The 25,936-nt window shown below is 37.1% G+C and overlaps 1 protein-coding gene across 1 annotated transcript in view; it reads right to left on the reverse strand.

The window, feature by feature from the left end:
- The window catches only part of LOC126185086 (cysteine-rich with EGF-like domain protein 2), a 105,687-nt gene extending 94,516 nt beyond the window's left edge, over positions 1–11,171 (reverse strand). The window contains exons 1-2 of the mRNA XM_049927874.1: positions 10,877–11,171; positions 1,986–2,134 (exon numbers count right to left, since the gene is read on the reverse strand). Coding sequence (XP_049783831.1) covers positions 1,986–2,123 — 138 coding nt within the window. The 5' untranslated portion in view covers positions 2,124–2,134; positions 10,877–11,171. The remainder of the gene's footprint in view (positions 1–1,985; positions 2,135–10,876) is intronic.
- Between the last annotated feature and the right edge of the window lie 14,765 nt (positions 11,172–25,936).

Genomic DNA, 25,936 nt, shown 5'->3' on the forward strand with positions numbered 1-25,936 from the left:
TAATTATGTGAATACACCTCTTCTCACCACTTAACTCCTTTCATTTTGGTATGTAAACCCACACTTTCTTGTATGCTAGTAGCTCCTCCTCTTATTCACAGTTGGTGACACTTGAAGATGAAGCTTTATGCTTCAAAACCTGTTGTGTAATAAATAAGAAATTATTGGCAACTGAAGCAGATATTTTATTCTATTAACATTTAGAATATTCAAGTGTGCAAAATCCAATATGTAACTGTAAGGCAAATACTAGAACTTCAAGTCAAAAATGACAACTGATGAGTACACATCAGTATTCCTCACATCATAAGCTGAGAGAGCATTGCTGCCCCCCCCCCCCCCCCACTCCTTCCCCACTGTGTTGCCACACAGTGTTTACTCAGTTTATCAAAGTTCTTTCACATGGAAATTAAACCGTTTTATGCTTACCAATGCATGAGCAGAAATATTGCCAAGGTGCGTCACATAAGTGTCACATTGCATCGCATTCATCAGCCGAGCAGTGGTGTCCTGTAGCTAGTGCTAGAAGGCCCCCAATCAGAGGCTACTGCATGCATAGGAAACTCTCTGGCATAAATTGTTCTATCTAGAGTCAGCCATGAGGTCTTTTGCGGTAATGTTTCTGGAACAGTTTGCTATTACTGATGAATTAGAAAGGGAAGCAAATTATCTTTTAGGTTCCATCAGACTGATGCTTTTAGCATACAAACTAAATGCAGTTTAAAAAAAACTAAGGCATTGACTCTAGTTGTTGACTTTCCTCTACAGTGCACAATGTTTATCACTAGACTACGAGCAGATACAGTACTACTACACCTTGGGTGGAAGACAATAGTTCCTCCAGAAACTTCAGCACCCTACAATGTTGATACATTTTACCTATGGCTGGACTTAGAATTCTGGGGGCAGTCAGTTATTGAGGCCTTTAGCAAACAACTCCAACTTAGTCACTGCGGCCAGCAAATAGGCCCTATGATAAAGACTATACTTTGTTCTGACAATTCTTTCTGATGGTCAACTCAGCCCTCCTCTCATATATTTTCACCCAGTACCCTGGTGAAGACTGGCCATAACCTTTCTGGTAAATGACATCAACTCACCTCCTCTGGTGGTGAGGCACTGACTTCCACCCCAGCTTTTTAACTTCTGTGAGAGTTACTGGTCCTGTACCTCATCCACAGTAGCACTGCAGTGCACAAAAGTGCATATTGTAGAATTTTATGAGGGCACAGTATTCCATTAATCCATTTGAACAACAAAAAGCATGATTTAAAAAAAAAAAAAAAAAAAACTGTATAAAGAAAACTGTTCTACAGAGCAAAGTGACATCACTTGCATTATTGCACATCATGTACCTATATAACAGAAAACCTAAAAAATCATTTGGAATCTGGATTGGTGCCACCTCTTAGACAAGCCACAAAAATATTTTCTTGCCCTTCAATATCAGAATTAAGTTCACTTTATTTTCCATGGAACAAGGGTATTATAACACATCTGTCATTTGTGAGCTGTTTGCTTAGCACTCTTCAGTTTGGTACAGTTTTCCACATAAAACTGTGTCATATGCAGCAACCTACTGCTACTTAACCACCTTGTCTACACTGAACACATGACACTGTGTGTGAATTGACAGCAGCACAAGATAGAGAAATCATATAACTCTCCCAACCTCAAATTTTGTTGTATGGAGGGAATTTCCACATGTCAACTTTCCCTGGATGAAATGACACAAAAATTGCAAATTACTGTGTATTTTAAGAAAGAGTACCTTGTACCCAGTTACTTATGAGCCTGTGTCCTAATTTAGTGGCTGTCATAATTTAGTTTCACAACTTTTAGAGGATCTAAGGTCTTAATATAGTGGACTGAGGAGAAACCAAGATCTCAAAACCAGTCCAAGCAAATAAAACTACCTTCACAGCTAACAGAAGATTAAGCACACAAATAATGTAATTATTTCAAAGTAGTGTTACACTATTTACCTTCTTGAATGATGCAACAAGACCTCGGCATGCTTGGCATGGAGGTAGTTTTAGAGAATGTAATTTGTCAACTTTGTCATCTGATACTGCATACAACAAGTGGGTTACCAACATTAATAAAACTGCCTTGCGATACATTTCTGCTTAACCTGAAAAGAGAAAAATACAGTAAACAATGCCTCTTCTGTTACGTAAGTCTCATCATCTTTGTTTTTAGATATATTTTTCCCACGTGGAATGTTTCCCTCTATTATATTAATATACTCAATTTATTACACCTGCAACTGAAATCTCATCGTTTCTACAATATCTGTATAACAGGCCCTAAATTTCACTTTCCTTAATAACTACAGCAATTATATTCACATTTACTACCATGGATATAACTACTGTCCTGACATCACAATTTACTAATGTGGAAACAATTTTTTATTCCACTGTGTGTTCAGAAAGCTTGCTATCGTGTTCACAATTTAAGTCTTCACTCCAAGAAAGTAAATAAAGACACAGTATAAAAAAAGGCTGAGTACATAATCTCTCTGCTAAAACTTCTAACTGCTAATTAACGACCCATTTTGAAGACTTGGTTGTGTAACAAAACTAATGTACTGCAAATTTTCCAGTCACTGACAATTTTAAGTTTTGCACTTTCTATGCCTGCTAATGTGTGAAATGCTGAGCACTCTCCTCACGATTTCAACATCAAGCATGTCCACCTTGCATGTTGCTTCTTGGTAATGACTATTTACTGAACAACTTGGAGCTGCATATTACATACACAAAAAACATGTCAAGGTTCAAATATTTTCAAGGACTTAAAAGTCCTGTTGACAGCTTGTAAAGTAACAGTGTTCACTGTAAACAGGTCTCTATTCTTAGGCAATATCTGTATTAACCAAGTAGTAGCAGCAGCAGCAGCAGAGAAGCAAACCAGGTACTTACAAGGGAACCTCCCCATCGCACCTCCCTCAGATTTAGTTATAAGTTGGCACAGTGGATAGGCCTTGAAAAACTGAACACAGATCAATCGAGAAAACAGGAAGTTTTTTGAACTCAGAAAGAGGAAGAGGTGTTAGTATTGTGCTATGCATAGCTTGGGGGTAAGTATTTCTAGAAAAGAAAAAAAAGAAGGAAAAAAACAGTGAATGTGTAATGTGGAATGTTGGCTATTTTATAATCATTATTATTATTATTATTATTATTATTTCTTTCCTTTCTCAGACATTATGTCCGGTTAAAAACGGAAAGTGACGTGGACCTTGATCAAGAGTGACTTCCTTTTAACTGTACGGTATATGTTACATTGCATTTAGGAACTTTCGGGTAATTGAACATGTATCAATAATTAGAGATTTCTGTAGTTGTATATATACATTTGGCTGTAGCTGTATTGCGTTGATGTACTGGTGGATATCGTGTGGTATGACTCCTGTAGTTGATAGTATCATTGGTATAATGTCAACTTTATTCTGATGCCCCATGTCCTTGACTTCCTCAGCCAGTTGGATGTATTTTTCAATTTTTTCTCCTGTTATCTTCTGTATATTTGTTGTATTGGGTATGGATTTTTCGATTAGTTGTGTTAATTTCTTCTTTTTATTGGTGAGTATGATGGCAGGTTTGTTATGTGGTGGTGTTTTATCTGTTATAATGGTTCTGTTCCAGTATAATTTGTATTCATCATTCTCCAGTACATTTTGTGGTGCATACTTGTATGTGGGAACGTGTTGTTTTATTAGTTTATGTTGTATGGCAAGTTGTTGATGTATTATTTTTGCTACATTGTCATGTCTTCTGGTGTATTCTGTATTTGCTAGTATTGTACATCCGCTTGTGATGTGATCTACTGTTTCTATTTGTTATTTGCAAAGTCTGCATTTATCTGTTGTGGTATTGGGATCATTAATAATATGCTTGCTGTAATATCTGGTGTTTATTGTTTGATCCTATAATGCAATCATGAATCCTTCCATCTCACTGTCTATATTGCCTTTTCTTAGCCATGTGTTGGATGCGTCTTGATCAATGTGTGGCTGTGTTAGATGATACGGGTGCTTGCCATGTAGTGTTTTCTTTTTCCAATTTACTTTCTTCGTATCTGTTGATGTTATTTGATCTAAAGGGTTGTAGAAGTGGTTATGAAATTGCAATGGTGTAGCCGATGTATTTATATGAGTGATTGCTTTGTGTATTTTGCTAGTTTCTGCTCGTTCTATAAAGAATTTTCTTAAATTGTCTACCTGTCCATAATGTAGGTTTTTTATGTTGATAAATCCCCTTCCTCCTTCCTTTCCGCTTAATGTGAATCTTTCTGTTGCTGAATGTATGTGATGTATTCTATATTTGTGGCATTGTGATCGCGTAAGTGTATTGAGTGCTTCTAGGTCTGTGTTACTCCATTTCACTACTCCAAATGAGTAGGTCAATATTGGTATAGCATAAGTATTTATAGCTTTTGTCTTGTTTCTTGCTGTCAATTCAGTTTTTAGTATTTTTGTTAATCTTTGTCTATATTTTTCTTTTAGTTCTTCTTTAATATTTGTATTATCTATTCCTATTTTTTGTCTGTATCCTAGATATTTATAGGCATCTGTTTTTTCCATCGCTTCTATGCAGTCGCTGTGGTTATCCAATATGTAATCATCTTGTTTAGTGTGTTTTCCCTTGACTATGCTATTTTTCTTACATTTGTCTGTTCCAAAAGCCATATTCATATCATTGCTGAATACTTCTGTTATCTTTAGTAATTGGTTGAGTTGTTGTTGCCAGTAGTTGTATATTATCCATGTATAGCGAATGTGTGATTTTGTGTTGGTATGTTCCAGTAATATTATATCCATAATTTGTATTATTTGGCATGTTGGATACTGGGTTCAGAGCAAGGCAGAACCAGAAAGGACTTAATGAGTCACATTGGTATATTCCACGCTTAATCTGTATTGGCTGTGGTGTGATATTATTTGATTTTGTTTGGATATTAAGTGTGGTTTTCCAATTTTTCATTACTATGTTTAGAAACTGAATCAATTTAGGATCTACTTTGTACATTTCCAATATTTGTAGTAACCATGAGTGGGGTACACTATCAAAAGCTTTTTGGTAATCAATGTATGCGTAGTGTAACGACCTTCGTTTAGTTTTAGCTTGATATGTCACCTCTGCATCTATTATCAGTTGCTCTTTACATCCTCGTGCTCCTTTACAGCAGCCTTTTTGTTCTTCATTTATAATTTTGTTCTGTGTTGTATGTGTCATTAATTTGTGTGTAATGACTGAAGTTAATATTTTGTATATTGGTGGTAGGCATGTTATGGGGCAATATTTTGCTGGGTTTGCTGTGTCTGCTTGATCTTTAGGTTTCAGATAAGTTATTCCTTGTGCAAGTGTATCAGGAACTGTGTATGGGTCTGCAATGTAACTGTTAAATAATGTAATACGATGTGAATTTGTTCAGGTGAACTTCTATTGCCAGAAATTTGCTATTTTATCTTTTCCAGGGGCTTTCCAATTGTGCGTAGAATTAATTGCTTGGGTGACTTCATGTTGCAAAGGTCCCGAGTTCGAGTCTCGGTCCGGCACACAGTTTTAATCTGCCAGGAAGTTTCATATCAGCGCACACTCCGCTGTAGAGTGAAAATTTCATTCTAGAAACATCCCCCAGGCTGTGGCTAAGCCATGTCTCCGCAATATCCTTTCTTCCAGGAGTGCTAGTTCTGCAAGGTTCGCAGGAGAGCTTCTGTGAAGTTTGGAAGGTAGGAGACGAGGTACTGGCGGAATTAAAGCTGTGAGGATGGGGCGTGAGTGGTGCTTGGGTAGCTCAGTCGGTAGAGCGCTTGCCCGTGGTAGGCAAAGGTCCCGAGTTCGAGTCTCGGTCCGGAACACAGTTTTAATCTGCCAGGAAGTTTCAATGTTGTGTATACTTGTGATCAGTATCCAGTTGTGTTGGTTCCTAAATTTGTTGCTTGGTAATAACAGAACATGAGGTGTCGGCTAACTTCATCTGACCATCTCATCCTCTGTCTTTGTTTTCCTTCTAGAGTGGTTGCAGGAAGCATATCCTGCAAAACACCTCTATTCGGATTTAAACCATTTTCTGTGTGTCTAGCAGTGTTGTTACCATTGTGGACGGGCATAGGGTTCAAGCGTCGTCCCCGACCGTGACAGCGCTTGTCCGAGGCTTCATTAGTTCTGTCCTGAACCAACTAATCACACTAAAATGGGGGTTAGCCCTATTAGTGGTTTGTTCTTTTCGTCGCCTTTTACGACTGGCAGAACATATCGGAGGCCTATTCTTTTCCCGGTCCTCCACGGGGTTTATTATTATTATTATTATTATTATTTTATTATTTGTATAACATTTTTTAACAAACCCCTACTCTGTTTTAACTAAGTAATCCTTCAATGTATAAAATGTATTGCATAACAGGTACTTTTTAGCTGCCTTTTTAAATAAGTGTATTTTCACAATTTCTTTAATCTCTTTTGGTAATTTATTACACAGTTTTATTCCTTGGTAGAAAATGCTGTTTTGAGTTTTATGTTAATTTTTTCTTGGTAAATGTAAGATGAGTCTATCTCTTGTTGCATGGTCATGGACAGAGCTGTTGTGCAGTAATTACCAATGTTATTTTTGATGTGTACGACTGACAGGTAAATGTATTCACATGGAGCAGTTAAAATCCCCAGTGTTCTGGACAGATCTTTACAATGAGCTCGACTAGTATTTTTGGTTATTATTCTTATGGCTATTTACTGGAGTTTGAAAATTGTGTTCATATTTTGTACATTTGTTCCCCTAAAAAGAATTCCATACCTAAGAATTGAGTGCACATATGAATAATATGTAACTAAAAGACACTGCATGTTACACACTAATGATAGGATTCTAAGGGCATAACATGCTGATTACATTCTGTTTGCAAGTACCTTTGTGTGTTCACACCACTTCAACTGAAAATCAATATTCATTCCTAGAAATTTTGCATTTGTTACACAGTCTATACAGGTGCCATCTACATTTAATTTAACATTGCCATTTTTCCACTTCAAACTGAAATTCATGGCATCAGTTTTCTTTATGTTCAATGTCACTTTATTACTTATTGACCAAACAAAAACTTCCTTGAGAGTTTCATTTTGCTTTCTCGGCAAGTTCTCCTCTTGTTTTCTCAGTGACTATAATATTGCTGTCGTCAGCAAAGAGGAATTTTTCACCATGAGTAACACTACTGGGGAAGTCATTGATGTATATCAGGAACAGCATTGGTCCTAATATGCTACCTCGCGGAATCCCTATATTAATGTATTTTGGTTCTGATAAGTGTTTCACTAAATGTTTAGATCTATTCGAAGTACGTGTTATCTCTACTCTTTGTACCCTATCTGCTAGGTATGATCGAAACCAATAGTTAGCTACCCTTCTTATTCCTAATGCTTCTAATTTATTTAATAGAATCTTTTGGTCAACTGTATCAAACGCCTTAGATAGATCCAAAAATATGACTGTGACACACTCATCTTTATCAAGATCATCAAGTACAACTTTTGTGAATTCTACTATGGCTGACTCCATATCTTTGGTACTTCGGAAACCAAACTGTGATTCGCTTCAAAGATTGTACTTATTTAGGTAATTCATTAATCTGTCTTTCATAATTGCTTCTCTTATTTTTGAGAAAGCTGACAGCAGGGAAATGGGCCAGTAATTTTCTATGTCTTCTGCATTACCTTTCTTAAGCAAAGGTACAACTCTTGCCTGTTTTAACTGCTCTGGAAATGTCTGTGATGCGAAGGAGTCATTTATTGCATTTGTTAAGGGGCCTTGTATAATCCCTATGCATTGTTTCAGTAAACACACTGGAACTTCATCTAAGCCTACTGACTTTTTATTTTTTAGTTTTTAAATTGTTCATTCTCTGTGGTTGGCAGGAACATCATTGTATTTAGTGCAACATTATTTACAGGTGTTATATTTGTTTGGGGGAATTTTTGCTGTAACTTCTCTGCAATACATGAAAAATGCTCATTTACATAGTTTGCTAAGTGCTGTGGATCATTTATTACTTTATCCCCCTCCCTTCGCAGTATGTTAGTCTGCATTTGTTTGCCTCTCCTCGTTTCCTTTTTTATAACATCCACGACTGCTTTGCTTTTATTCTCTGCATTATACTGCATATTACTTTGTCATTAAATGACTTTTTTGCACCAATCAGCACCTTTCTGTACTAGATCTTTTTGTATCTATGACAGAAATTTAAGAATTCTGGATCATTGCAAATATTTTTCATGGAACTGAGGTGCTTAAGTGTTTGGGAGGACTTTATAATACTTGCTGTTATCCATCTGTTTTTGCGAGATGTTGATACAGACATGCATACTTTTGGAACTGCTTTTTCAAAGTTCAATTTCAACAATATGGAGAATTTAGAGAATTTCATATTCACTTTGGTTTCCCTATACACTTCATCTCAGATATGTTTTTCTAGTACTGATAAAAATCTTTTATTTTGATTTCTGATAGATGTATTTTGTAGGCATGTAGTTTAGGGAATTATTCGATGCCTGACTTTACTGTTGTTATTTGACAGACATGATCTGATAGTCCGAGATCTTTTACAGCTACATCACGTTTTTCCCTGTCCATATTTGTGGCCACATGGTCAATTACTGATGAAGTCGTCGTGGTAACCCTTGTTGCACTTTTGACCAATAGGGACATGCCAAAACTTTGAAGGATGTTTATGAAGGTGCTGCTGGATTCATTTATGATGTTAGTGTTGATGATAATGTCCCCACACATAATTATGTTAATATTAGTACTTGAGACCTTATCTAGAACTTCTGTTAACTTATTGAAAAAAGTGTCCACACTACCACTGGGAGATCTATACACAAACACACACAAAATGACTAATTTCTTGGTGAATTCAAGCCCTCTTAATTCAATAGCTGATATTTCAAAGTGTTTCTCTTCACTTAGTGTACTAAAGTCATGTCTTGATTTGAACTGTTTTCCTTTTCTGATATAAATGCATGATCCTCTTGTATTTCTGCAGTAAGTGTTTGCTCTTTCATACAATGATATTATTACATGTTGGATTTGTGTGTCTCTACACCAGTGCTCAGTAATACACACTACTGTGCAGTTCAAAGACTGGAGTTAAACTTCTGACAGTTTTATTTTATTTTTTTATTGATTGCATGTTTTGATGGAGTATTGTTAAGTTTGTGAAATCCCCCTTGTTACTCTTTCCAATAGTTTGTTTTTCTTTGTGACAGTGTGTTCGATCGTGTTGAAACGTGCAATCGTCATCCCCAAATTGCTCTTCAACAGTGGGAAGCAGTAAGGTGCTTAAAACACCAGTGTGGGCCTGTGCTGTGATAGCGCCACGTGAAACAACAAGGGATGCAAGCCGTCTCCATGAAAAACACAACCACACCATAACACCACCACCTCCGAGCATTACATATTTAAGATAATACCGTGCTTATTGTATGGGAACAAATCTTTAGCACTCTATTGTAAAAACCATCAAAACCTGGTGAGCTTCTGTTCTTGACAGAATACATAATTCTCTTAATTTCAAATGGAGAAGTTTGTGACAAATTCATATGATGGAACTTGGAAGTTACTTTTTTTAATATACTGCAGTAATTTCCCTGTACAAGTGCTTGCCCCTATAGTTTCTGCTATATTTAAGAAATGATTTTTAAATAAATCTGTATCTGTGGCTCATTTATAGGACTTCCATTCAGTTCCTGTTCTGCGGCTGTTTATCCTGTCTCATTTCATTACGTTGCATATAGCCTAAAGTCTGTTGTTGGAAATATTTATTTCTGATATTACGTGCATATTCCTTGACTTTTTAATAACCTTTCTTGTTAATTTTGATTAGGCTTTCTAAAGTGCAACTGTTGCAAGACCTCTACTCTTTCTTGCCAACAGATATATTTCCCTTTTCCTTTCACAAGAAATTTTGATCCCTGTAGTGATTCATATGATTATAATTATTTTACATGGGTGTTTAGTGTCGTTTCTCATGAGCTTATGTAGAAATATATTTTCAAATACTGATATGAAACTGTCGCTGAACAGAGTAAATTTCATGTTAACATTTGGTTCACTATAAATTTCACTCCCCGCTATCCCTTGTAAACTATTCTTAAAAAACCATTTGCTCTGGAGTCAACTACTTCAATTTCCAGTGAAGAGTGTCCATACTATAAGGGACAATGTTATTTATCCTAACTTTATGTCATGATCAGACAGAGGAATTGTTTCTATGTTAGTTATTTTCTTACTTTGACGAAGTCTCTCTCAATTTGGCAATGTATTAACTAGGATACAATTTGCAAGTTAGCAGCAAGAAAATTTACACACTTTGTATCACTGGTGCAGCATCAACGATGAACTGTTTTTTCCCCACATTGGAACCCCACAAACATTTTTGTAAACTAATTACCCCCAATAATGTGTTATCAAAACTTATTTTACCAGAGTTTTTAAGTTTTTGATTTCACCAATGTGCAAGTGGACCCCCATATGTTTATAAATGATTCTATTTTGTGTATGAATGGACTAAGAAAGTTCGTCTTATAAATATCTGACGTATCTGTAAATCACATAAACGCCCACTTGAAAATTGCTTAAAGCCGATTATTTCGAGTAATTGTTAAACTACTGGTAATCTTGCTAATATGAACATCGCGAGGAAAATATTTTGTTTATTATTATTTTGCGCGTGTGAAACAACGATTGTTTTGTGAATTTACGAAAAGCATAGATATCGCATAACATAGAATCACCAAAAAATATTTAACCCCAAATTCTTGGCTGTCATCAGCTCTATACGTTGCCTGCACTACAAATAAAACTGTATTTCCATACTTACCGTCAGTCGTCTGCTACAATTCGAACACGTAATCCATCCATGCTACCGGCAAATCGTATTTCCAGAGTTATACTACAAACAAGTAAAACAACGAATAACATGAGAATAACGAATCGCGAGCGAACTTTAGCACCTCGACTTCCTCAAATAAGTCCCACTATGCAAGAATGATTTTGTCTGTAACTTTTTCTGCATTATAAAAATAGGAGCTGGAAAACATTTTTATAATTTTAATGGTAATATGTCATACATTACATAGTACACGAAAATTTTGTTACAGCGTTTAAACAAAGTAATGTTGGATAATGGACAGTTCACACTAGAGTCAACGGTGCGGAGCGGAACGAAACATTAGGCGACGTCACTATGAAGTGGAGACTTCACACCTGTGCACTCAATACTACATTAGAGAGAATGCTATATGAGGCACAGACCATTAATAATAAATTATCTTTGGTCTACTACTTGATGTACAGCCGTGACGTGAGACGTTACAGTCGCCACATTAACCCAGGGCATGACCCGCTATACTAAAAAATTCAGTTACCCATTAATGGATACAATGCGACGCTGTCTAGGATTAGTTTTGTAGTTCGCGGTTAGTATTGATTTCTTGATATAGTTCTTCCTTGCAAGATCAATTTCGCAGTTACTCTGCTGTTAACAGTTGTAATTTTCGTATCGCTGCTCAGTATGGGGCCCCAAATGATAGTTCTGAAAAATCTTATTTCTGTGGAATAGATTTTTTTTTCCTTTCGTTTTTCGGATTTAATTTCCCTAATGACACTTCATGGCAATACAAAATGAGCAAACAACAACATGAAAATTTTGTTTACTATAATTAAGGCCCATTCACACTGCATGAATGAAAATAACACGAAATCTAACAACATTCCCACCATGCCGTTTGAGCTCAAACCAAGCGATCAATGAAAAATCAGAACTAGAAGACGAATCGAAAAGCACAGTTTCATTCTGGTGTGGGTTTACATTTTAAACTGAGTTACACGAGCTATGTATTGCCGCTTTGTTTTTGCAACTTTGAAGATCGCAGCAAATTCAGCATGATTAGTTTCAGCCGTAATATTGGGGACGAACAAAAGATTGAAATAAGTTAAGTGAGTTGATCTTCGAAATCGCAATATATTCGCACAAAAAAACAGATAAATATTTAGGACAACGAAGAACATAAATGTCATTTAAGCTGTAGTCATAGATTGCTGCCTAACTAGACTCTCTGAAATCGCAACATATTCTGAAATAAACAGCAAATATTTATGACAAGCGAGGAATAGAGGAAGCTGCCCCAAAATGGATTCGTCCCCAAAAGCAGACCCCCTGGTGTCTTGGGTCGGCATTTTCCTGAACTGTTGTGGGATCAAGTCTAAACAGCCTGGGTTCTTTCGAGATACGGTTGCAACCGTTTGAACCACACAAATGCTGTCGACGCAGCCATTCTCATGTTTCCATAGTTTATGACTGGGCGAAAGCTGTTCGAGTTGCGACAAACTGAACGGTTGCTACTGGTTTCTACTGACCAGAGGAATTTCTTCTGAATCCAAAGCGTTTAATAACTATGTTTCAGACAAATCAGATTCAGAATAACTATTTCTTCAGTCTTGTAGCCTTCTCTATTGTAATTTTATTTACTTGAGGGATACGCATGTATTAATCCTGAGGTACAAAAAGCACACGAATTTCCCTATCCTTTGTTACCTTCACTTCCAAATAAACTAATTTTTTGTCTTCCATACAAGGAGCGGATCACAATAGCCGATAATTGTGGGTTACATACTATATGCATTGTTGTAACTATAGGCACACATTAACTTGGCTCACTCCAGGGAAAAGGTGGCATAGATAGAAACATGTATGCTATACTGATACACATATATTAGTGAAATTAAATGGCATAGCAGATTCATAACCACTGGGCACATTACAGCCACTCCTTACTACTTAGCAGCGATAATTTTTCTTCAAATCTGATAATTTATAGCATTTGTAATGATTGGGCATTTACTAGACGTTGGTACTAATTATCAGCAATGTATTGTCAATCAGTAACAAAATTTGTTTTAGCAAAATCAATGGAGAAGCCCATCAAATTTGTCATCATATGCATATAACCAAAATTTGTAAAACAGAACTTGATGTTGATGAGGAAAATGGTACATGTCAGGAATAATTCAGAACCTCTTCAGTTTACATTTTGTAGCACGCCTTCTCCAAGAAGTGCCGATCACAAGTGCGAGCAGAAACGTTTATGTTTACGAAATCGTGACACAGTCGCAAAAAAGCGGTCAAATATTTGTAACAAGTAAGAATACAAATATCATTGCCGATCTCAGAATCTGTTACAAACACGAAGACGAAAAAAAAAAAGCTTATAGTAGGACGCAAACCTAATCCTTCAATATCATAACAAACACACAGCCATCTGGTCTAAGGCCACCATCTAAGGCCACCATTATCTTTCATGTTAGGATCTCTTAGAGACTTCTCACCAAGTGTGACATGTTTGTGATAATTCTTCAATGTGACGAAAAAAACATTAGTAAGAAAACGAACATAAACTTACATGCATGTGAAACACAATGCTTTTCGATTAGTCTTCCATTCTGCCTTTTCATTGGTCGCTTGGTTAGAGCTGATACGGTGTGATGGGGATATTGCCAAACCTCATGTTATTTCCGCACTTGCATTCATACTAGATATCAGTGGAATGGTACATAATGTCAGCATTAAGTGGTGGGTGTTGGTGGGTGTCCAGACTAGAAGGAACGTCAACGCGATGTCAATTCTCTTAATTCAATACCAGATGGGGAAAGTGAAGTTTTGAGACACCATCTGTGATATAAAAAGTACGAGTATAGCATTGGAATTAAGGAACTGGTAACTGTAAGGTTAATAGCCAAAGCAAACTTCACAATGGATGCTCTCAGTCAATTTTGTTTAGCGAATCGATAAGAAAAAAAACAGTATTTCAGAACACTGAAACACTGACATTGCTAACAAAAATATATACTCGTAAATACATCAAAAAATATTTATAAGTAATCTTTTGTGACAGGTCATAAGCTGTAAAACATTATTATTATCTTATCAACTGTATTTTTCCCTATGTAGTAAATAACATAAAAATTAACTGTATTTTTCTTGTTCAATAAAGCTGACTTTTTCAGTTAATAATATGTTATGTAATGAAAAGTGTGTCATCAATTTACGCTCTTATTTACTGTACACACAAAATAGGCATCTGCTCTATGCAGTTATTGTAAAACCTAAACCAGTTTCACTTTTGGCTGTCTGGCTTCTCTTATAGAAGAACACTCAATGGAAAAAAATATCCAAGTCGACGTGGAACATCTGCAGTTTGTCGTAAAACAAGGCAAAATAACGAAATAAACACTAAAAAGACGCAAAAGCGCAAAATCCACAACTGTAACATTAGTAAAGGTGAAGAAAATAGGTTAACTTCCGATGACAGCAAACGACACAAATTCCCCCCTCCCCAAACATACAAATCGATGTGAAAACTTTCTTCTGGAGAAACCTTCTCAGTTACGTACAATTCTGTTATGTACCACGCCATGTCGTCCATGCGAATGCTGTCACTTCATATGCATTCTGCAAATTTTTTGGTATGACGTTCATTTCCGTCAATTGTTAATCGGCTTTTTCTCATCATATTCGTAGTGAACTTTCTGGTAATACCTCTTCTGACGAGTTCTGTGATGTCACTTCCTATTATTTCACGTTGAGCAGGCACTGCTATGTGTGGAACAAAAAATAAGTTCTGGCGATATTTCCGCGAAGTGCTAAGAAACGTTGAACCTATAAGAGGCAAGAATGCCTTCTATGTCACAAGCAGAATTAGGGAGATGCCATACTGGATTTCGTCTTTTCACTTGAAGCCCATATTTTGGGGGTTTTCCATTATAACTTACGTCCTACGAATATACACTAAGGTGATAAAAGTCATGGGACAGGAATACACACATATACAGAGGGCGCAGTATAGCATTGGCGGAGCTGTCATTTCCTACATGATTCTGACACCACAGCGGAAGTTAACAGACTCTGAATGCGGAATGGTAACTGGAGCTAACACAATGGTACATTTCGGAAACAGTTAGGGAATTTAACATTCCGAGATCCACAGTGTCAAGAGTGTGCTGAGAATACCAAATTTTAGGCACTTAGACAATGCTGTGGCCGACGGCCTCCACTTAACTACCAAGTGCAGCGGCGTTTTCATAGAGTTGTCAGTGCTAACAGACTAGTTGAACTGCGTGAAACAACCGCAGAAATCAATGTGGGACATATGACGACGTACCCGTTAGGACAGTGGGGCGAAATTTGGCATTAATGGGCTATGGCTACAGACGACCAACGCGAGCCAGCGGCTCCTCTCCTGGGCTTATGACCACATTGGTTGGACCATAAATAACTGGAAAATCGTGGTCTGGTCAGATGAGTTCCGATTTCAGTTAGTATGAGCTGATGGTAGTGTTCGAGTGCGACGCAGACGCCACCAAGTGCCATGGAACCTGACTGTAAACAAGGGATTTTGCAAACTGGTGGTGGCTCCATTATGGTGTGGACTGTGTTCACATGGAATTGACTGGGTTATCGACAGGAAATAGTAATTTTCGGCTTCTTGGGGGCCATTTGAAGCCATGCATGGATTTCATGTTCTCAAACAAAGATGGGTTTGACGAACGTTCTGGAAATTCGAGCTATGATTTGGTTACTCAGATTGCCCAACATGAACCCCACTGACCATTTATGGGACATAATCCAGAGGTCAATTGGTGCACAAAATCCTGCACCAGAAACACTGTCACAGTTACAGATGACTACAGAGGCAGTATGGCTCTTTATGTCTGCAGGGAACTTCCAGCGACTTGTTGAGTCCATGCCACTTCGAGCTGCTGCACTACATGGGGCAAAAGAGGGACCGACACGACATTAGGAGGTATCCCATAACTTTTGTCACCTCAGTGTATGCTGCTTCGAAGCACCAGCACATTCAGGATCTCTTGAAAACGCGTCGTTATTGGTACGATGCATTGTAACAAAATAATGCAAATCTCATATTGGTGGTTAAAGAATTTTTTTATTTAGATATTTTTGTATTATAGCTTGTGTGTTATGAGGGAATGCATTTGAAGGCCATGACGCATTGAAAATTCATCAAAAATGCAGTGTGTTGGTATGATTTGTTGTGGCTGAATGTCAGTTAACAATATGTCAGCAATTAAAGCTTTGAAAATATCGTGATATATAATAAGACATAGTATGTTACACAAATACAACATAGTACAGTGGGTAGAGATACCGGGTTTTGAAGCACTGTGTAGTTGGTTCCTCACCTGCTGTATCTTTTTTTTTTTAAATTTAACTTAAAATTTCCTAAAAGGTTGTGGGAGATTCTTGTTAATCTAATAGAAATATTTTTTGTAATATTTAATGTTATGTAGATGTAACTGCACTCTCTCTAAGGAGTGAGTTTGTCTTATTTTGCGAACTTTTATAAGCTGATGTCCTTACTGACTGGACATGGAACTTTCCTTTCTGTCTTATAACATGTGCATGGATATTTAAGGTTTTATTTATATAGACTACCAGTAGAAGAACATGACTGCTAGTCATGACAAGGGAGTAAAGATGAATTTCAATACAGAAAATGTAGGGATTTTATATGCAATTCTTTTCATAAGCAACTGTGTAAGCTAGATGCAGCTGACATCTGCTACTGGAGATCTCTGCAATCGCAACTCAGGTTAGTCATGGGTAATTTGTCTCAAGCAACTGCCTCATCCTGTCCTAGGATGCCTTTTGTCTTTATTATTTCGCTTCGTTTTTTGTGACTCATTTTAAATTTCTCTTAATGACTTGAATGTTTATTTCCATTGAGCGTCTTCCCACAGAATCCAGATATCTAAAAGCAAACAACGATTCAGGTTTTACAGTAATTGAATAAAGCTGATCCCTAGACTATGTATAAATAAGAAGATAATTTGAGAAGAAATTTTCATTGAACAACTTTTTTAAGTGAAATATCAGTACTGCTGAAGGGAAAAAACACAGTTTTTCTGACGTTATTCACGACATAGAAAAGAAACCAGAATGGACAAGATAAACAGGCATTCGAATTTCCTTATAAATTTTGTTTGATGTGATTGTACATATATTTTTTTGCTAGCAACTAAAAGTTGATGATTTGAAATGTTGTTTCACTTCTCCACAGTTAAACATACAAAATTGATCGAGAACATCCATTATGAAGTTTTCTGTGGCCATTAATAAACTCTACTGTTACTAGTTTCTTAATTCTCATACTATATTCTGACTTGTCGTTTCACAGGTGGTATCTCATAACCATTTGGTACTTGGCTAACTGTCCTCACACTGAATGAGGCACCTGACATGGATTTGGCACAGACTGAAGATTTGTTTCAACCCTAACTTCTCTTAAAACTTTTATCTGTCTGTCGTTCCTATTTTGAAAAAGGTGCTACTTTGAGACCTGCAACCATTTCTATTTTGCTACATGTGGCAATACCCACCCTAACCCTCCTTAAGTTTTCTGTCATTAGCCAAGTCACTCAACCCTTCCCTTTTATTCCAAGGTGAAGGTCATGCCTAGTGTAATCCCATTTACTGACAGAATCAATGAGAACCTCACTAAAATTTGATCCTGGACCAGGAATAAGTTGCAGACGGTAAGTCCAACTACATGAGACACAGTGCCCATATCATGTTGGATCCACTGGTTAAAATGATTTCTGACTAAAGCACTCTCCAGTGATAGCTATAGAGCTCTATCTGGCTGCCAAACACCACAGCTTGTTAACGAAAACGGTTACAGATAAAATTCCTACATTACCTCTATTAAAACGCAAATTTCATTCCTTCTCCATATGCTAGTAATGTTGTGCTGTCTGTAAGCAGTGTCTGCGTACATGGTATAAGACAAAAAGGAAATTTCCATGTCCAGTCAGTAAGGACATCAGCTCATAAAAGTTCACCAAATCGGACAAACATAAGCAGCTGTTCCGACTCCAATCTAACTTTAGTGATAGAAGAGCTAACATGAGGTCAGTCATGGTGTCTGAGAACAGATACAAATCCAACACTGACATTTGTTGAAGCTGATGCAGTCTTTACCAGGTCACACTCTGTATTGTAACCAGGTGGTAAGTGATGTGTTGACAGAGATCCTGGGAGTCTCACATAGTGTTACCTGGTAAGGACTGCATCAGCATCGACACATACCATTGTTGAGTTTGTATATATTCTGAGACCCATTTGAGCCCTTCTGTCACAAGGATTAATTTGCAGCTGGAACGGCTCTTTGTGTTGGATACAGGGTCACATGTTATTGTGGTTCGCACTCATTCTGTCAATAGATGGAATTATACTAGGATAGCCTTCACCTCAACAAGAAAGAGAAGGTTAATCTGGCTAGGCTGATGGCAGAAAAGTTAAGGGCAGAGGTGGCGCTGTCATGAGTGGTAAAATACCAGTTGTTACAGGTGTCAGAGTAGCACACATTTAAGAATAGGAAGGATAGAAATAAATATATTGTTTTAAAGAGATTAGAACTGAAGCAAAGCTTCAGGTTGAGAAAGAAATTAAACAACGAAACTTTACTGTATTTCACCAATAAAAACGTCCTCGCTAGCACGCTTGTCTCATCAAATTTTATTTCGTGATGTCCATCCTTAAAAACATTTTCCGCTACTGTCGATTTGTCGATATGTCCCAAGCGACAGTTCCTTTTGTGCTCCGTCAACCGTGTATTGATGCTTCTTTTTGTAGTTCCTATGTAAAGCCTGCCACAACTACACGGAATTTTATATACCCCTGGAGTGGCTAGGGGGTGACGAGCATCTTTTGTTGATCTTAGGCATTCACTAATTTTCTTAGTAGGTCTGAAAATAGTCTCCACCTGAAAATTGGCTAGTACTTTCCCAATGCGATCCGTGATGTTATGGATGAACGGAAGAAATACTTTTCCTGCTGATGGTTGTTGCTGTCTCCTATTTTTAGGCATTTTTCTACTTGGGTGAAGTGCTCGGTTAATCTCGTTTTTCGTATAACCATTTTTCGCAAAAGCCATTCGAAAATGATTTAGTTCTTCTTGTAAGTAGCCTGGTTCACAAATATTATTGGCCTTATCCACTAGTGTTTTTATGACCCCCCTCTTTTGCCTAGGGTGGTGGTTTGAGTTCTTATGGAGGTAGCGATCAGTATGTGTACCTTTCCTGTAGACCTTATGGCCTAAGGGCCCATCTGCCCGTTTGATAACTGATACATCCAAAAAGTTAAGTTGTCCATTCTTCTCTTTCTCCATAGTAAATTTGATCTTTGGGTTGATGCTATTTAAGTGTACCAGGAAAATATTCAAGTCTTCTTCCTCGTGATTCCATATTACCAAGGTATCATCCACATACCAATACCACTTCGAGGGGCTCTTTTTGGCCGAGTGTAATGCTTGATGTTCAAAATATTCCATGAATAAATTCGCAATTACGGGGCGTAGGGGGCTTCCCATAGCTACCCCATCAATATAAAAAACAGTATTAAAAATTCTCTACACTATGAGTTTAATAAGCCACAGCTGCAAAATACTAATACGAATTCTTTACAGACGAATGGAAAAACTGGTAGAAGCCGACCTCAGGGAAGATCAGTTTGGATTCCATAGAAATGTTGAAACACTTGAGGCAATACTGACCCCATGACTTACCTTAGAAAATAGATTAAGGAAAGGCAAACCCACGTTTCTAGCATTTGTAGAGTTAGAGATGTTGACTGGAATACTCTCTTTGAAATTCTGAAAGTGGCAAGGGTAAAATACAGGGAGCGAAAGGCTATTTACAATTTGTACAGAAACCAGTGGCAGTTATAAGAGTCGAGGGGCATGAAAGGAAAGTGGTAGTTGGGAAGGGAGAGAGACAGGGTTGTAGCCCATCCCTGATGTTATTCAATCTGTATATTTAGCAAGCAGTGAAGGAAACAAAAGAAAAATTTGGAGTAGGAATTAAAATCCATGGAGAAGAAATAAAAACTTTGAGGTTTGCCTATGACATTGTAATTCTGTCAGAGACAGCAAAGGACCTGGAACAGCAGCTGAATCGAGTGGACAGTGTCCTGAAAGGAGGATATAAGATGAACATCAACAAAAGCAAAATGAGGATAATGGAATGTAGTTGAATTAAACCAGGTGATGCTGCGGGAATTAGATCAGTAAATGAGATGCTTAAAGTAGTAAATGAGTTTTGCTATTTGGGGAGCAAAATAATTGATGATGGTCGAAGTAGAGAGGATATAAAATGTAGACTGGCAATGGCAAGGAAAGCGTTTCTGAAGAAGAGAAATTTGTTAACATCGAGTATTTAAATGTCAGGAAGTCGTTTCTGAAAGTATTTGTATGGAGTGTAGCCATGTATGGAAGTGAAACATGGACGATAAATAGTTTAGACAAGAAGAGAATATAAGATTTCGATATGTGGTGCTACAGAAGAACGTTGAACATTAGATGGGTAGGTCAGTTAACTAATGAGGATGTACTGAACAGAACTGGGGAGATGAGAAATTTGTGGCGCAACTTCACTAGAAGAAGGGCTCGGTTGGTAGAGTATATTCTGAGGCATCAAGGGATCACCAATTTAGTACTGGAGGGCAGCGTGGAGGGCAAAAATGGTAGAGGGAGACCAAGAGATGAATACACTAAACAGATTCAGAAGGATATAGGCTGCAGTAGGTACTGGGGGAAGAAGAAGCTTGCGCAGGATAGAGTAGCATGGAGAGCTGCATCAAACCAGTCTCTGGACTGAAGCCCACAACAACAACAAGGCAATTGAAGAAGTAAGGATACATAACATGTTCACTACAAGTAAGAAAATGTTGAAATGGTATCCACTACTTTTTTTAGGACAGATATTTCACAGAATGGAGGTTATACAGAAAAATGCTCCCACTGCAACAACCAGTGTAAAAATAAACATAGAATCCGATTTCATTTGGTGCCTTTAAACATACAGTACTAAAGAAATAAATTGCATTTGCCACATATAATTTTAATTATATTGTGTTAGTACTGGTTGCTGGTGAGGAGGAAAGTTAGTTATTAGTATTTTATTAATGGTCTCATTCATAAGCAGCCATATCACAGTCGCTCAAGAAAGTTATAATTAAGCTTTATTTGTTTAATCAGAATCGGACGATTACTCTCCTTGGTCGCAGTCTCGATGCTTCAAAGCGATCTGCAGTCAGTCCTGTGTAAATAAAATGTCTTGGTTTTCTTGCGTTGCGTAGTCAGTCGGGAAACCTCAGATCAAGCGGAAAGTTTGCTTTGATAGAGTTTAATTATCTTATGAAATAATGGAGCTCTTGGATCTAATAATTGCAGGCTCGTTTCCAATTCATCAGAAGTTGCCTTCTGATTACCAACGAAACGACACCTCCATGCAAATTACCAACTAGAGAATACATATATAATGAAATTCTTTCAACACCTTTGATGTAAAACCCAGTATATATTTTCTTGATTCGCATACAATATATTTTCAATCTCTTTCTTCCCGTAATCTCGATAGCAAAATTACAATTATTCAATACGGCTATTCGGCATGGAGAAGATCATAGAAGTCCTCTCAACACACCAGAGAGAATATTACAAAGAGTAATTATGCGCTCATGGAATGGTAATAGTAGTCTACTACTTTGCACACCGATTCTGCAAGTAAATAGATGGCAAGTAGGAAACGCAATTCACTCATAGAATTGTGCAGGGATAATTAGTAGAATATAAAGATATAATACAATTGCCCCTCGCAGCGAGTAAAGCTAATGATAATACACTTTGCGAGTTAACTGCATATTTTGTTGGCTCATTTATTCAAAAGAGAAATATTTTAAAGATTAGTTTTTTATAAATTTACCATAGAGTGTATGGGTGACATGTTAAGACTGTATGTTACCAGAATACCTGGTCTGTGACTCTTACATGTACCGGCGTATATCTGCATCCTGCATACATAACCAGGGAAGGTATAAATCAGTATGATCGCGGAAAAGCTCTACGCATTTGGGAGCCAGCCTTCATAGGGAAACCCTGGAAAACCCAGAAGAATAGACCCCAGCTCAGGTATTAAACACAATAGGAAAGCCTAAACAAAGTGATTTTGAAATGTATAAAAACTTGATAGACGAGGTTGAGAGAAAAGTGTCTCATAGCCAAAAAAATTTTTACATTAGTGTTTAAAAAAAATTTAAATTTCTTCTTTCGACAGTGTAGGCGGAGATCTCGTAGTGGAGCCGATGAAACAGGAACACTGGGTACGGAAAGCGGGTAGGCGACGTACAGCATTTGGTGGAGGTGGTACGGAGGACAGGCAATGAGTGGCGGTACAGGACAGAAGCTGGTAATGTGCCACAGAAATAGCAAGATAGTCTCAGGAACAGATGGTCAGGGACATTAACATGGAACAGATTTAAAGTGGAATGAGAAAAGGTTCTGTTTGAATGAATGCCTGGAAGAGACTGGATTAAGGCACTGAAATCCATATTTCTTCGTTGAATTCAAAGTAGGAATCGATTCATTTATTCTTCCATCTGTACTAGAGTGGAATATCCATCGCGAATTTTATTGTCATCCTCAGTTTTGAAGTTGTTCAGAATCATAACTGCAGATCGTCCAAAGTATTGCAAAAGAAACTATGTTAATTTAATTTTGTTGTAGCATGTACCAAATGCATCCCTCCCAAAAATTTTCTTAATCTAATCTCCGATTTGATATAGTTCAGGTGGAAGTAAGGCACTGAATCTGTCCGAATTTTGTTTTCAAGTACGAAATTATGGATGAAATTCAAGTTCATACACGAGGAAGATTTCAAAATATAGGCATGTGACATCGGATACACATAAATTTTCTCTCGTGTGACCAGCGAGTCTCTTTAACCCTTCGTAGCGGTGATATTATCGACTGTAGTTTCACTTCACACTTCACTTGTTTTTACCGCGAACAGCGCACGTCTGCCTTCAACGTACTTCCATACATAATTACTACGTTTAAAGTTTCACACGCCATGTTCACATGATTGTTATGTCTTGAGAGAGTATAGGTGCACTTTAACTACACATTAACAGTCCCTATGGCTGTCACTTATAGTCAACACGTACACACACTAGCAAATGCTACAGTCTGATACCTTTTCTAAAGATTATACTAAACTATCACAGGAGTAATCTCACTGTCTCTTAACCTATCAACCACATAAACATATAGATATACATATATTCACTCAAATAATAATAAAAATACATTCTTGATTCTTCTTCAGGTCCGGTGTCGAAGTTCTAAGATCCTTCAAAAAATTTCTTGATATCATTATAGTCGGCAGAATACCTTTTGCATCAATCATATGCCCCAAGAACTTAATCTGTGGTAATGCAAAGTGAGACTACTGTAGGTTTAATTTAATTCCTGTCTTCTTGAAGACATCAAAAATCCTTACCACAGTATGTAAATGCTCTTACCATGTCTTCGTGGCTATTAATACATCGTCAACGAATACAGTTATGCGACTTTGCAGTTCTGGCCCAAGAGCATAATCCAACGCTGAAATGAATATTCTGGCACTGATATTGAGTCCAAACGAGACAACTTTAAATTGATAACTTCTACCTGCATAGATGAATGCTGTATATTTCCTAGATTCTTCATTCATTGGGACTTGCAAATAAGAACTTCTCAGATCGACACTAGTCAAGTACGAAACATCTTGAAAATTTTGAATTAACTCATCAATATTTTCCGGATGGGTTCTCACAGGTACTATGATTTTATTGATTTCTCTCATGTCAAGAACTAATCTTACGTTGCCTCCAGGTTTTGGAACGACTAACAATGGGGAACAATATGGACTCATTGATGGCTCAATCAGGTCCCATTTTAGCATTCTATTTATCTCCTTTTGAACAGATTGTTTTAATCGCCAGGGGATCGGATAGTTCGTGTGTCAGTAAGTTTTATGTGGCTTTACTTGCAGGTGGCAAATATACCATCTGATAATTCCGATGAAATAATAGAGCTCTTGGATCTAATAATTGCAGGTTCGTTTCCAATTCATCGGAAGTTCCCTTCTGCAACGACACCTCTGTGGAAATTACCAATTAGAGAATACATATATAATGAAATTCCTTCAACACCTTTGATGTAAATGCTCAGTATATATTTTCTTGAGTAGTATATAATATATTTTCAATCTCTTTCTTCCAGTAATCTCGATAGTAAAATTACAATTATTCAATGCGGCTATTTTGGCATGGAGAAGATCATAAAGTCCTCTCAACACACCAGAGAGAATATTACAAAGAGTAATTATGCGCTCATGGAATGGTAATAGTACTCTACTACTTTGCACATCGATTCTGCGAGTATATAGATGGCAAGTAGAAACGTAATTCACTCATAGAATTGTGCAGGGATAATTAGTAGAATATAAAGAGATATTAAACACAAGCATTATTCATAGGTGAATATAATCTACATGGTTTAATAATAACAGAACAACAGAATGAAATATGTTGCTTTGAGTCAGATAGTTATTCCTTAGTAAGAAGTGACCATAGGGAGTACCAGAGAGAGGGTGGGGTAGTTCTTTATGTTAGTCAACAGATTAAAGTAAGAAAAAAAACGTTTATGCCTTGAACAGTATTGCAGAGTAGGGCCACATGAAGTAGGTGGCATGGTGGTTCATTACAAACGCCTCTTGGAGCACAAAGTAGTGGGTATTTGTCGCCCACCAAATAGAAAGTCAGACAAGATTTTCAACAGCCTGAATAGGATCATCTGAATGATTCTTTTATCGAAATTTTGTGGCACAAGTCGACTTACAGGATATGTGCACAGGTTTAGTGTTAACATTAATGAACACATTCTTTTTTAGTCCTACACAGGCAACTACCCTTAACGAGTTTTTCGCCAAGTTGCACCTGCTGACCTCGCAGTACTATATGATTTAAATATTGATGCAAATTCTGGCAATATTAGTAATTTAAAGTTATCAAGTATATCGAATTTGTATATTTTGCAAATACAGTAACTTCAGATACCGTAATAAAGGATTCATCATTCAGTAGGATAGACTGTGTAATGATTAGCAAATATGATAAAGACAGTATTCAGTCCAGTATACTACAACTCTACTACTCTGACCGTTATCACCAACATATTGATTATTTCAAAGGGTATCCTACAGAAACTGCAAAAATAATTCAGCAAAGCCTAATTACAACAAATAATCACACTCAAAAACGCGTTAGCTAGAAAGAACTGGGGCAGTATCTACCAGTTAATGGGATCAAATAATAAACTGGACAATTGAATTCAAGGCATTCTGACACCTTTTGTCCAATTAAAATAAAAACAGTTCCCAATAAATGCGAAAAAAGAGCCAGATTAAAACTGCCAGGTAGATTAGTACAGCTCAGATAGAATATTCATGCTATGTATGAACTGTACAAGCCCTGTAGGTAATATATTTTCAAAGAAAAATATACCAGTGCCAAGATGTTTCAAATCAAAATTTCCAAATGAACTCGTACCGTGGAGGTGTAGGAAATATTTGAAGAATTTCATACACAGACAATAAAGAGTTTAAACTCCTTAGTCTACACTTCGATGGTGAAACCATTTTAACTTTGTATTGAGAAAAGTTAGGAGTACATTGTAAGTGCTTAATCAACTGCCGAAAATAACAGAATGTTTTAAGACGCTGAAAACACTATACTATGGGATAGTTTTCCTATTTACAAATTATGACATAGAACTGTTGAGTTATGCTGCTGATCTGCAGTAAGTGACAGAATTTGTGCAACACCTCGCTTCATTATTATGCTGAACTGCACAACTTCACTGTCTGTTAAGACACAGCATAGCATGCAGTGAGATGAAGTGCTACAAACGTATTGTCATCAGGTGTGAAGCTGAAAAAACTGTGTGAATGTTCCATAAAATTTCAGGGGTACAGCCTCATAAAT

The sequence above is a fragment of the Schistocerca cancellata genome, chromosome 4 (assembly GCF_023864275.1).
Source record: "Schistocerca cancellata isolate TAMUIC-IGC-003103 chromosome 4, iqSchCanc2.1, whole genome shotgun sequence".
Lineage (NCBI taxonomy): Eukaryota > Metazoa > Arthropoda > Insecta > Orthoptera > Acrididae > Schistocerca > Schistocerca cancellata.